Genomic DNA, 12,029 nt, shown 5'->3' on the forward strand with positions numbered 1-12,029 from the left:
CTACTAAAAATACAAAAAATTAGCCGGGCGCGGTTGTGGGCGCCTGTAGTCCCAGCTACTCGGGAGGCTGAGGCAGGAGAATGGCGTGAACCCGGGAGGCGGAGCTTGCAGTGAGCCGAGATCGCGCCACTGCACTCCAGCCTGGGCGACAGAGCGAGACTCCGTCTCAAAAAAAAAAAAAAAAAAAAAAAAAAAAAAAAAAACAAAGTACATTGATCAGTTAGTTTGGGGCAGAAATAAATCACAATGGTGGAATGTCATCAGTTAAGGCTATTTTCACTTCTTTTGTGGATCTTCCGTTGCTTCAGGCCATTTGGATGTATACGTGCTGGTTACAGGGGATATGATGGCTTAGCTTGGGCTCAGAGGCCTGACACTTGTATGTCTATACTCAGATGGCACCATGCTAAACAGTCAATAGGATAACAGGCACCTACATTTCAAGAAATGTGATTAACTTATGGCAACCACAGTCAGAGATTATTCTTCCCACAAACCACTGAATGAGTCAGTCACACAAAATTTATATTCGTAGCAAGTATGTAATGTCACAAAAATGGCCAGTTTCATAATCTATAATTTTTTGTCAAGAATAGCCCTGTGCATTAGGTGCCTCAAATTCTACAAAATTCACACAAGTCACTGTAAGAGCTCAGTACACTTCTCAAAGCTACTCAGCCAATACATGACAGATAAAGACTCAAAATCAGGTCTTCTGGCTTCAAGTCTCACAACCTTTTCTATTACTTTATTCCAGGAAATTGAATTCTAGTTATGAAGGCAAAACTGACAGGTAAGAAACAATCGAAAGCCAAGCTATGCGATGGGTTTATAAGTTCAGTACAAGGGCTGGATCAGCATGGGCTGGAAGATTTAAAGGAAAAAGTTTGGGAATACTTTTTTTCACATAAACTCTACATGGAAGTGTAAAACAGGTATATGAGCTGTTTTGATTGGAGCTAGGGTAGGATCCTCCCAGAGCCCCTTACCCACTCTGCAATGAACTCTCCTCAGTGGCTTCTCAGCCACTAGGGCTCTACTGAGTAGTTTGGAGGCCAATGGACTAAATCAGTAGTTCTCAAAGTATAGCCCCTGGACTAGCAGTGTCAACATTACCTGGTAACTTCTTAGAGATGTGAATTCTTTGGCCCCACCCAAGACTCACTGAATCAGAAATTCTGGAGATGGGGTTTAATGAACTATGTTTTAGCATGTTCCCCAAGTGATTCTCAGGCTTGTAAAGTTTGAGAAATAGTGAACTATGTCATCTCCATAAAGTAGGAAGGGAAGCCACCTACTTTAAAAGAACATTTGAGATTGGGATTGGGAATTTTGAAGGGGGTAGGGAAGGTCTGGGACTGCCATTAGGAAGCCTTCTCTCAAATAGCAGAGATAGATGATAGGGATGAACGTCCTGACCAAGGCTAGAAGGTGTCAATATGCACACCCAGTAATCCTGTCTGGCCCTAAATTTCTCCTGCAATACCTAGAATAGGACAGAAGACAGTGGGCATTTGAGGTCATCTATACCTGGATAGAAAGTATAAGGAAAAGAGGGGTCTAGGAGGCCACATTGAAGTGACTGGCCAGGAAGGGACCAAAAACTTGATAAAGGAAATGAGTAGGCTCAATTATGTTGGAGAATGGGAGGAGTGGGATGAGGAGGCTTAACTAAGGCTATGGGGATGGAGAATCTCCATGTCTGAGATCTCAGTGCTGACAAAATCCTAAATTATATCAAAGTCCAAGATCTGGCTCTATTTCATATTTCACTGTGGAATTTACGTTACTGAATAGACAAACTTGTATAAAAACAATTTCTATATGGTATAAAAACCCAGAAAAAAAGTTAGTTTTCTACATTTTAAAATATTTTCTTTTTTATTTTTATCTGTTTGTGAGAATTTGTAAGATTACTTTGTTTTGTTTTTTATATGAGAAGGGGTCTCACTCTGTGGCCCAGTCCTCAAGTGATTCTCCTGCCTCAGTCTCCTGAGTAGCTGGAATTATAGATGCATGCCACTATACTTGGATAATTTCTGTACTTTTTATATGTTGGTGTAACATTGTCTTCTTTTCTTGGAAAGGGCTATATGTTTGTTGTTACTGTCTTAAAAATTGTGGTAAAATATGCATAACATAAAAATTAACCATTTTAACAATTTTTAAGTGTACAGTTCAAGTATACTTTTTTAGTGCCAAAAACGTCATTCTTCTGTAAAAAAACAAATACACTGTGATGGGGGAGGGGGTTATTTTTGCTAGAAAAATTAAGAAGTTGTTACCTTTTTTGAGTCCCTAACTTGGTTTTGAAATACAACACTACTGGACTAAGAAATTCAGGAATCAAAGAACTTCTGCCCTAAAGGAGAGTTGAGATTTACAGGGTTAGGATGTTCAGGGGTAGAAAGTGGTAAGAACAAGCCAGTAGAAAGAGGAAGGTGCAGGGCATTTTTAGGTTTTTAGCAGACCAGCCTTGCTAAAAACAAAGTGCCCTTGAAAAGGAATAGTTAGAATTAAGTTTTGGTCCATTTTAAAATATTTAATACCTAATGATGTTTGGTTCATAGTAGAAACTCAATAAATATTTGTTACTCAATAAATATTTGTTAATTGAGTATAGTGAAAGCTTGAGTCAGATTCAGAAGAGCCAGAAAATAAAGTTTAAATTTCATTTTATAGACCAGAGGTTCCCAAGAGATGTACCAAGAATGGGCAGCCAATGTGCTAAGCTATCGATCACCTTTCAAAGGAGTCAGGCAGAAGCCAGGGCACCTGGTCAACTCTAGGCCAGGTATGTTCTAGTATGCTGTACAAATACAACTGTCTATAGATGTCATTGGTGGAAGACAATAGGAAGCGATGGGGAACCACTAAAGATAATTGAGAACTGGAGATATAAGATGGCAGCAATATTTCTAGGAAGACTATTGCTGTGGTTTTAATGTTCACGTCCCCCACAAAATTCGTATATTGAAATCCTAACCTCCAATGTGATGGTATTAGGAGGCAGAGCCTTTGAGGAGTAGTTTGATCATAGGGCAGAGCCCTCATGAATGGGATTAGTACCCTCATAAAACAGGCCCCAGAGAGGTAATTTGTCCCTTCTACAAAACAGTACACAGTGAGAAGGCACCATCTATGAGAAAGTAGCCCTTCACCAAACACTACATCTGCTGGCACCTTGATCTTAGACTTGCCTCCAGAACTCTGAGAAATAAATTGCTGCTGTTTATAAACTACCCAGCTCACAGTATTTTGTTATAGCAGCCCAAACAGACTAAGACATCTACTGATCTCTTGATAGAGCGAGAGCTGGATCCCAGGCTCAAAGCTGGAATCACTGGGACTCTTGAGGTATGTATTATAGACATTTGCAAATTACTTCCCCAGATTTATTCTCCCTAACTCCACTTTTTAATAATACCCTAAAATGTTCCATAAAATGGCCTAGGTGAAATTGATTGTACTCTCAGCCCCATGTGTGAGCCTTGATTGGCTTAAAACAACTAGCACCTTTTTTCCCAGGACCCGCAGACGTTGGTTCAGGAATGGGTGCATAATCCAGTTAGGGATTTTTTTTTTTTTTTTTTTTAATGAGAACTCCTAAGAAGATGATTCTTGTATTTCTCTCTGAAGTTGAGCCAGAAAGCATGTACCCCTAAGGGCTGTTGGCAGCCATCTTTGGGCAACAACAGGAAAGCCTGAATGAGAACAAAGGAGGTGCAGAGGAGAAATAGTGAAAGTGAAACTAGATCCAGGTGTCAGCATTCAAGCCATAGATTTAAAATCCTTGATGTCTTGGCCCCGGACTCTCCAGTTACTGCTTAAATTCCTGTTTCTGCTTCAGCTAGCTTGGGTCTTGTTTTCTTTTACTTCCAACTGAGGTTAAAGTGATCCTCAGAATAAGAGGGGGAAAAGTGGGCCCTTGTGGTAATCAGCACTCTGGGTAGGCAGTAGCTGTTTAAGGAAAAGAGGGGTGCAGGTGGCTACACAGAAGTGACTAGCCATCAAGGGATGAGGATGGCAATGGGATGAAAAAGGAAGGGCTGGCTCTGAGCTTCAACATGAAAGAAGTGCACATGAGAATGGTTTCTGTCGGGCCCTCACTTTGGTTAATTCTACTGCTTTCTCCTCAGGGATGATGAAGGCCCTCAACTCTTCCCCAGGGAAATGATGCAACCAGGTAACTGGATCAGAAATGAGAAAGTCAGGAAAAGGGAAAGGTTGCTTGAGCAGTTACTAGGGATAAGAAAAGGAGGCTAAAAAACAGCAGGGGGTGGCCTGGAGGGAATGTGAAACATTTCTGTGTGCTTTACACACACCTAAAAAAAGAGGACATGGACAGAAACCTAGAGATTAGGAGGACAGCATAATATAGTTACCAAGAATAAGCTAAGAATTGGTTCCCCGGGACCAAACAGACACCAGTTCCAAAACCCACGAATTACTTACCAGCTGTCTCAATTCACCGAAGCTTCTCTTTCTTGTCTGCAAATGAGCATCAAAGTGCCACCTGTATAAAATAACGGAGGCTCCCAAAATGTAACATAGGGAAGCCTCTAGCAGCGTGTCTGGGAGGAGTAAGCATTATTTGTATTTATGGTATCAAATTAAGGTAGAGGAACACAGGAGGACAGGAGCGGATGAAAATAAAACACTACTTAGATCCCGACCCTCCTCAGTGGCAAGTAGTGAACATTCACTTTGTACAGAAGTAGCACTAAGGCAAATTAAAAGAAAGGTTCACATTTCCTCTAAAAGAAATGGTTTCTGAGACATGCCAGTACCACTTACTCATTGTCCTCTGTACTATACTATCCTCTGACAGAGCCACCTTAGTAAATGTGTGAACTGTGCTGACAACACTTGCGAACTTTCAACATGAGGGAACAGCAGGATCACTTAACAGAACAAAATCTTAAAATAATGTCAAAGCTTGATTTCACGTGGTATGTGTGGCACTGCTCCTCACGAAATCAGGACTACCCCGGCCGGGCAGGGCCGACTAGGTTAGGGTGTCCTGCCCTCACTCACCGGGCCGGGCTTGGGACGAGCTGGACGTGACTGCCGCGGACATTTTCTGTTCAACCTTGAAGCCTTCGCTACAGGAGACCGCCTGGCAGTCGGACTGGGAAGCAAATCTGAGAAACAAAGAGAGACCAGACGGAAAGCCCTTGGGACCAGGAAGCAGAGATGAGATTCTGGTTTGGCAGTGGCACCTGGTACCCACTATTAATAAATAATAGGACTGTCTGACATTTATAAGGCCCTTCATCGGTAATAACAGTGTCATCTCCATAAGCCACTCTATTAGTGGTAACAAATTCTAGCCCCACGCCTGCATTATCTCCTTTAGTATTCTCAACGTCCGCTAACTGCGTCTTATTACCATTTAAAGAAACTGTGGCTCCTTGAGGTAAAGTACTTCGGTCACAACGCGAGGGGGTCCAGACTTGACCCCAGACCTCCAGACTCGGGCGGGGAGGTGGCCGAGGCCTCGGGTGAGCCGCAGGGCAGCCTGCCCAGCCCGGGGAGGACCGCGAGGGCGGGCCGGGCGTGCAGGTGGCTGCACCCCACAAGGGGGCGGGCTCTGCCGGCCAGTCCGGCCCGGAACCCCTGGCAGCCCGCACACAACTACACCTGCCCCGGAGCCTGCGGCGGTGCCTGCAGCGGAGGAGCTCTGTCTTCCCCTTCATTTCACTACGAGCCCGGCGTCCCGCCGCGTGCGCCCCGGCGCAGCCCGCCAGTCCGCCCGGAGCCTGCCTAGTCGCTGCGCTGCACGCCCGGGGTGCGCCCTCCGCCCTGGCTGGGACAGAGGGCCCCGCAGCCGTCATGCTTTCCGCCATCTACACAGTCCTGGCGGGGCTGCTGTTCCTGCCGCTCCTGGTGAACCTCTGCTGTCCCTACTTCTTCCAGGACGTGGGCTACTTCTTGAAGGTAGCCGCCGTGGGCCGGAGGGCGCGCAGCTACGGGCAGCGGCGGCCGGCTCGCACCATCCTGCGGGCGTTCCTGGAGAAAGCGCGCCAGACTCCACACAAGCCTTTTCTACTCTTCCGCGACGAGACTCTCACCTACGCGCAAGTGGACCAACGCAGCAACCAGGTGGCCCGGGCGCTGCACGACCACCTCGGCCTGCGCCAGGGAGACTGCGTGGCGCTCTTTATGGGTAACGAGCCGGCCTACGTGTGGCTGTGGCTGGGGCTGGTGAAGCTGGGCTGTGCCATGGCGTGCCTCAATTACAACATCCGCGCGAAGTCCCTGCTGCACTGTTTCCAGTGTTGCGGGGCGAAGGTGCTGCTGGCGTCGCCAGGTGAGCCCTGAGGATCGCCCTGCCCTGGCACCAGGGCTTCTCGGCGCCTTGACTAACGAGCCACAGCGTGGCATAAGGGGTTCGCAGAGGGTGGTTCAGATCGGAACTGGAGGTACAGAAAAAGGGGTTGGCAGTGTTTCCTTGAATCGCAAATAATGATCATTTAGAACCACCTGTTGTGGAAGCTAATTATGTGCTAGGTTCTGTGTTAAGCACTCTACAGGCAGTGTGGCTTTTAATCCTCACAATGGGTAGGGTTTGTTATAGGACTTTTATAGATGAGACCACTGAGGTCCTGAGAGGTGAAGCCTCATGCCTAGCCATCTATCTCGAAATTCCAAGCTCCTAATCAATACTTATAACATCTGCATTAAAATGCAGAGGCTCTTGAGTGCGAACTCTAGTGGATCCAGAGGGGCTCTTCTCACCTCTGCTGCTTGACTGGCTGTGTGATCATGGGAAAGTCACTTCTCTCTGTCCCTTGGTTTGCTCCTCTCTAATGAGGCAGGTTTCAATGGTGCTTCCAGCTCTCAACTGCTGTTAGCATCCCTGTCCCTTCCCTGCAGAACAAAGGTGACCCCACCTGATCCCCAGAGAGAAGATATTGGGGATCTGCTGCAGGGCCCTTGTGAGCCCCCACTGCATCTATAACAATGGTGACCCTTTCAGTTCTGTGGTTACCTCCTGCCACATTTCAGCCAGACTTGAAATAGTAACTTAAGTGATGACAAGGCCAGGAAGCGACAGAGAACCTGTTACTCACAGGGCTGATGGCTTTCCCCTCCCAGAGAGCTTGTCTCTGCACTTGAATAAGGACCAAGGGTTCCTTCTCTCAGTCAGTAAGAAGAGGCCTACCCAGGTGTGGGCTGAAAGACCTGGGTGACAGGGAAGGGGTCTAGGGAGCCAAGGAGCCTCAGCTTTCTAGAATGAATTTCTGTGCTAAGCCCTATAGTAGATGCTTTTATTAGCCCAGGAGATAACATATCACTACCCCCCACCCCACCACCACCACCACTATACAGTTGAGAAAACTGAGGCTTAAAATTCCAACCTAGTTCTATCCAAATTCGAAGTCATGCTCTTTCCTACTTTTTTTTTTTTTTGGTGAAAGTCTCATTCTGTTGCCCAGGCTGGAGCGCAGTGGTGCTATTTCAGGTCACTGTAACCTCTGCCTCCCAGGCTCAAGCAATCCTCCCACCTCGGCCTCTCAAGTAGCTGGGACCACAGGCATGCACCACCATGCCCAGCTAATTTTTTGTTATTTTTGGTAGAGACAGGGTTTCACCATGTTGCCCAGGCTGTTCTCAAACTCCTGAGCTCAAGCGATCCATCCACCTTGTGCTGGGATCCCAGCCTCCCAAAGTGCTGGGATTACAGGTGTGAGCCCCTGCACCCAGCCTCTTTCCTACATCTTATTGTCTTCCTCTGCATGAATGTAAAGTGTAAGTGTGCTGGAAGGGATGAAGAGTCCGGTTGCTCTACCCCTTCATTTCATAGCTGGGGAAACTGAGGCAAACTAAGGGGGCTACAGAAAGATGAAAGGTTAATTCACTTGTGAGAAACCAGGAATCTTACACACCTGCTTCATGTGGCATGAAATAAATAATCCAAAAAATATAGGCTTTGTATAAAAGTTTAAAAGCAGAAAGCCAAGTTTGAGGCTGGACATGGTGGCTCAAGCCTGTAATCCCAGCACTTTGGGAAGCTGAGGTGGGCGGATCACTTGAGGTTAGGAGTTCAAGACTAGCCTGGCCAACATAGCAAAAATCCCATCTCTACTTTAAAAAAAAAAAAAATTAGCTGGGCATGGTGGCACGTGCCTGTAATCCCAGCCACCTGGGAGATTGAGGCAGGAGAATCACCTGAACCCAGGAGGCAGAGGTTGCAGTAAGCTGAGATCATGCTACTGCACTCCAGCCTGGGGGAGAGAGACTCCATCTCAAAAAAAGAAAAACAAAGACAGACAAGTTTAAAGGTGGCTAAATTATTTGGAGGAGATGGTCCTTTCAAGAAAATTCCTATTAATTTCTAGTTGCCTGAGAAAAGCAGTAACTTCACTACTTTGTAACTAGAAGACTCTCCTAAGCCTATTACTTTACCAGCTTACTTGGAGGGAAATTATTAACACAGTGATCTTTGTACCACTTCAAGAGGCATCTAAATTCTGTTTATCACTTTAGTATCCCAGGCCCCCTGAGAGGGAGGTCACAGGGTTTGGAGTTTTGTTGACAAAGAAGTTCAGGATTAAATGACCATAATACAGTTTGGTTCTGTAATAAAGTCAGAATTACAACCAGATACCCTCTTCCCACCCAGGCAACAGTTTTCTGCCATAGAGCTATGTGTTTACATAGAGAATATATGGAAATTTCTACATTAAAATCAAACATGAACCAGACTTTGCAGTGGACCTACGGCACTCTCTGGACAGTCAACTGACCTCTGAGGGAGGCCACATATTTGAAAAAAAAAAGTCAGTTTTTCCAAATCACTGAGATACCTTTGCACATGAAGCAAAATTACAGTCTGTCACAGAGTTGCATGTTTACTAAACATGCCCATGGGAAAATATGTTGAATGGACTTGATTCTTAGAATTCTTTGGTGTTGGAAGGGACCTTAGAGATATTCTAACCCTATAATCCTCTAACTTTAATGAATGTGTTATACTTTTAAAAAAAAAGTTTACAGAAGAAACTTTAATAAGCCCAAGAATCACCTGGGAAGCTTACTTTTAAAAACATTCTGAGGCCGGACTCTATGGCTCACTCCTGTAATCCTAGCACTTTGGGAAGCAGAGGAGGGAGGGTCACTTGAGCCCAGAAGTTCGAGACTAGCCTGGGCAACATAACGAAACCCCGTCTCTACAAAAAAAGAAAAAAAAAAAATTTACTGGGCATAATGGTGAGTGCCTGTGGTCCCAGTTACTGGGGAGGCCGAGGTGAAAGGATCACTTGAGCCTGGGAGGTTGAGGCTGTGCTGAGCTGTGATTGTGCCACTGTACTCCAGCCTGGGTGATAGAGTGAGACCCTGTCTCAAAACAAAAAAATAAAATTTCTGAGATCATCCCCAAAAATGCTGATTCAGTAAGACTATGTTGGGGCCCAGGAATGTGTATTTTTATAAGAAATCCCACCCCCAACCCCAGGTGATTTTGAAACAAATGGTCTGAGGACTAGGCTTTGAGAAACAGTCTAGTTTCCCATTGTTTTTTGTTGTTGTTGTTTGTTTGTTTCTTTGTTTTTGAAACAGAGTCTCGCTCTGTTGCCCAGGCTGGAGTGCAGTGGCACAATCTCGACTCACGGTAACCTCTGCCTCCCAGGTTCAAGCCATTCTTCTGCCTCAGCCTCCCAGGTAGCTGGGACTATAGATGCCCGCCACCATGCCCAGCTAATTTTTGTGTTTTTAGTAGAGATGGGGTTTCACCATGTTGGCCAGGATGGTCTCAATCTCTTGACCTCATGATCCACCCGCCTTGGCCTCCCAAAGTGCTGGGATTAGAGGCATGAGCCACCGCTACTGGCCTTCCCATTGTCATATAACTATATAAACAAAGGCCTAGAGGGATGATATGAATTGCCCATGGTCAAGTGGATAGTTAGGAACAGAAAGGTAGAGATAGAACCCAGATTTTTTTTTCTCACGAGGCACTGTTTATTCTATCACACCATCTTGAACATGATACATAAATGTGAGTTTGATTCCATACTTTGAATTTCAGCCCAGGGCTTGTAGGCTAGTAAGAGCTCTTGAGCTCCATCTGTCAGTTAAATTCTGCAGTATATGTAAAGGACCAGCACAGAGGCATTTATCATGAGGATTGATCCAGTTGTTATGAATTTGGGGGTTTCTTTATAAAACTTAACAGGACTCAACCCTGCAGGGTTGAGTACAGGAATTTCAGTACTCAATTACTCCTTCCAATTTTACTGTAGTTACAGAAAGTCAAGACTCACAAACACTTCCCTGAATCAAGCAGCAGCACTGTTTCCCGGAGAATATGACTTTCTCTCTGCTGTACATGTCATGATCATTCTCCAGGGCAGGGTATGATCTAGGTAATCACATGGAAAAATTGTCTCCAACGATAAGAACCTGTATCAATGTTGTAATTAATAAAAGCCAACTGGCTGGGCCAGTAGTTTCTCACACAACTTTCCAAATACAGAATATGGGTGAGACAGTAAAATATATTTTATTTCACACAATATGGGATAGTTTATAAAAACCTACAAAAGAGGACTGAAATAGTACATTTGTTCTGTTTCCATTTATCCTAGCATCAAGACCATCATTAAACTAGCTCTTCTACCAGGTAGATAACCCAGGTCTCCTGAAGGTCCCCTCATCAGCTCACTAGCAGGGTATACACTGTCTAACTCAACACAGCCATGCGAGGCTCCCACCGTGTAGGCACTACTCTGATACAAGGCTTTAGTAACAGTTAAAGATACTCTCTGTTGCAAAACTGAGTCCCAGATAAGTTATAAAATGTTCCAGATTACCTTTGACCTGCTGTTGCAAGGTTGCAGAAAGCAAAATTAGACCTCCTTTAAACAATGTGATAAAGGAAAATGCTTACAATAGCTTTCAAAAATATTGCATCATTAAAAGCTCTAAGACCGAAGAACTTCATTACAAAACAAGTGTTGAGACCAAGGATAACCCTTGTCATCCAAACTTTTGAGTTTAGATTGAGAAAAACTGATGGTACGACAATTTGATTTTCAAAGCAAGAAACATTTGGAGGAGAAGCCACAAAAAAAAAAAAAAGAAAAAGAAAAAGAAAGAGAGAGTCCCAACAATGTGCAAGCTAGTTTTCTCTCTGCCATGATGGGATGGAGAAATAAGAAGATGAATTCGTTCAAGGATCTTACAGTCCAGTAAAAGAACTAAACCGCATGCACAAATGATTGTGACACCCAGGAGAGTGTGCTCGGTGTGCTGGGAGAGCTACAATACAAGTGCTGTAGGAAAACAAGCAGAGGTCAAGAGAAGGCTTTTTGGGGGCACTGACTATTGAGCTGGACAAATGCATTGGGGCAAGGGGGCATTCCAGGCAAAAGGAGCACCAGAGGCACTTCTGATCAGGTGCTTAAAACAGTGAGATGCTTCATTAAAGTGTATTGCGATGTAAGAACAATGGCAGGCTGGACTTAATAATAGTCATTTTTTTAAGCTGTTTCCTGAAGGGACTCAGGAAATGGAAAAAATAGGGACTCAGAGAGTCCAAAGAATGGCCAACAGCAGTGGCCTCACTTCCACAGAAGGAAATATTTAATTTTCTAATGCCAACTTTAGTCCAGAATCAAGGCACAGAAATAATCTAATCACTCTTCTCACCTATTTGGGCTGCCCAAGGAGTAACTTAAATGAGGTGCTTCAATGCACTTTGTCTCAAAGGCTTAGAATTCTCTCATATATCTTTGAATAATTCCCTAGTAATGTCTAGCACATAGTAGGCAGTCAATAAATGTCTGTTGGGCAGGGCGTGGTGGCTCATGCCTGTAATCTCAACACTTTGGGAGGCCAAGATGGGCCTCCTGACCTGAGGTCAGGAGTTTGAGATCAGCCTGGCCAGCATGGCGAAACCCTGTCTCTATTAAAAATACAAAAATTAGTCGGGCATGGTGGCGGGCACCTGTAATCCCAGCTACTCGGGAGGCTGAGGCACAAGAATCACTTGAACCTGGGAGGCAGAGGTTGCAGTGAGCCAA

The 12,029-nt window shown here is 44.9% G+C and overlaps 2 protein-coding genes across 3 annotated transcripts in view; one reads left to right on the forward strand and one right to left on the reverse strand.

The window, feature by feature from the left end:
• The window catches only part of ATP8B4 (ATPase phospholipid transporting 8B4 (putative)), a 314,125-nt gene extending 308,637 nt beyond the window's left edge, over positions 1-5,488 (reverse strand). For both annotated transcript variants that reach the window (XM_050797123.1, XM_050797120.1), the window contains exons 1-2: positions 5,393-5,488; positions 5,038-5,144 (exon numbers count right to left, since the gene is read on the reverse strand). The gene's annotated coding sequence lies outside the window, so the exon portion shown is untranslated. The remainder of the gene's footprint in view (positions 1-5,037; positions 5,145-5,392) is intronic.
• SLC27A2 (solute carrier family 27 member 2) overlaps positions 5,461-12,029 on the forward strand; it is a 53,683-nt gene continuing 47,114 nt past the window's right edge. The window contains exon 1 of the mRNA XM_050797169.1: positions 5,461-6,313. Coding sequence (XP_050653126.1) covers positions 5,836-6,313 — 478 coding nt within the window. The 5' untranslated portion in view covers positions 5,461-5,835. The remainder of the gene's footprint in view (positions 6,314-12,029) is intronic.

Source organism: Macaca thibetana, chromosome 7 (assembly GCF_024542745.1).
Source record: "Macaca thibetana thibetana isolate TM-01 chromosome 7, ASM2454274v1, whole genome shotgun sequence".
NCBI classification, from domain to species: Eukaryota; Metazoa; Chordata; class Mammalia; order Primates; family Cercopithecidae; genus Macaca; species Macaca thibetana.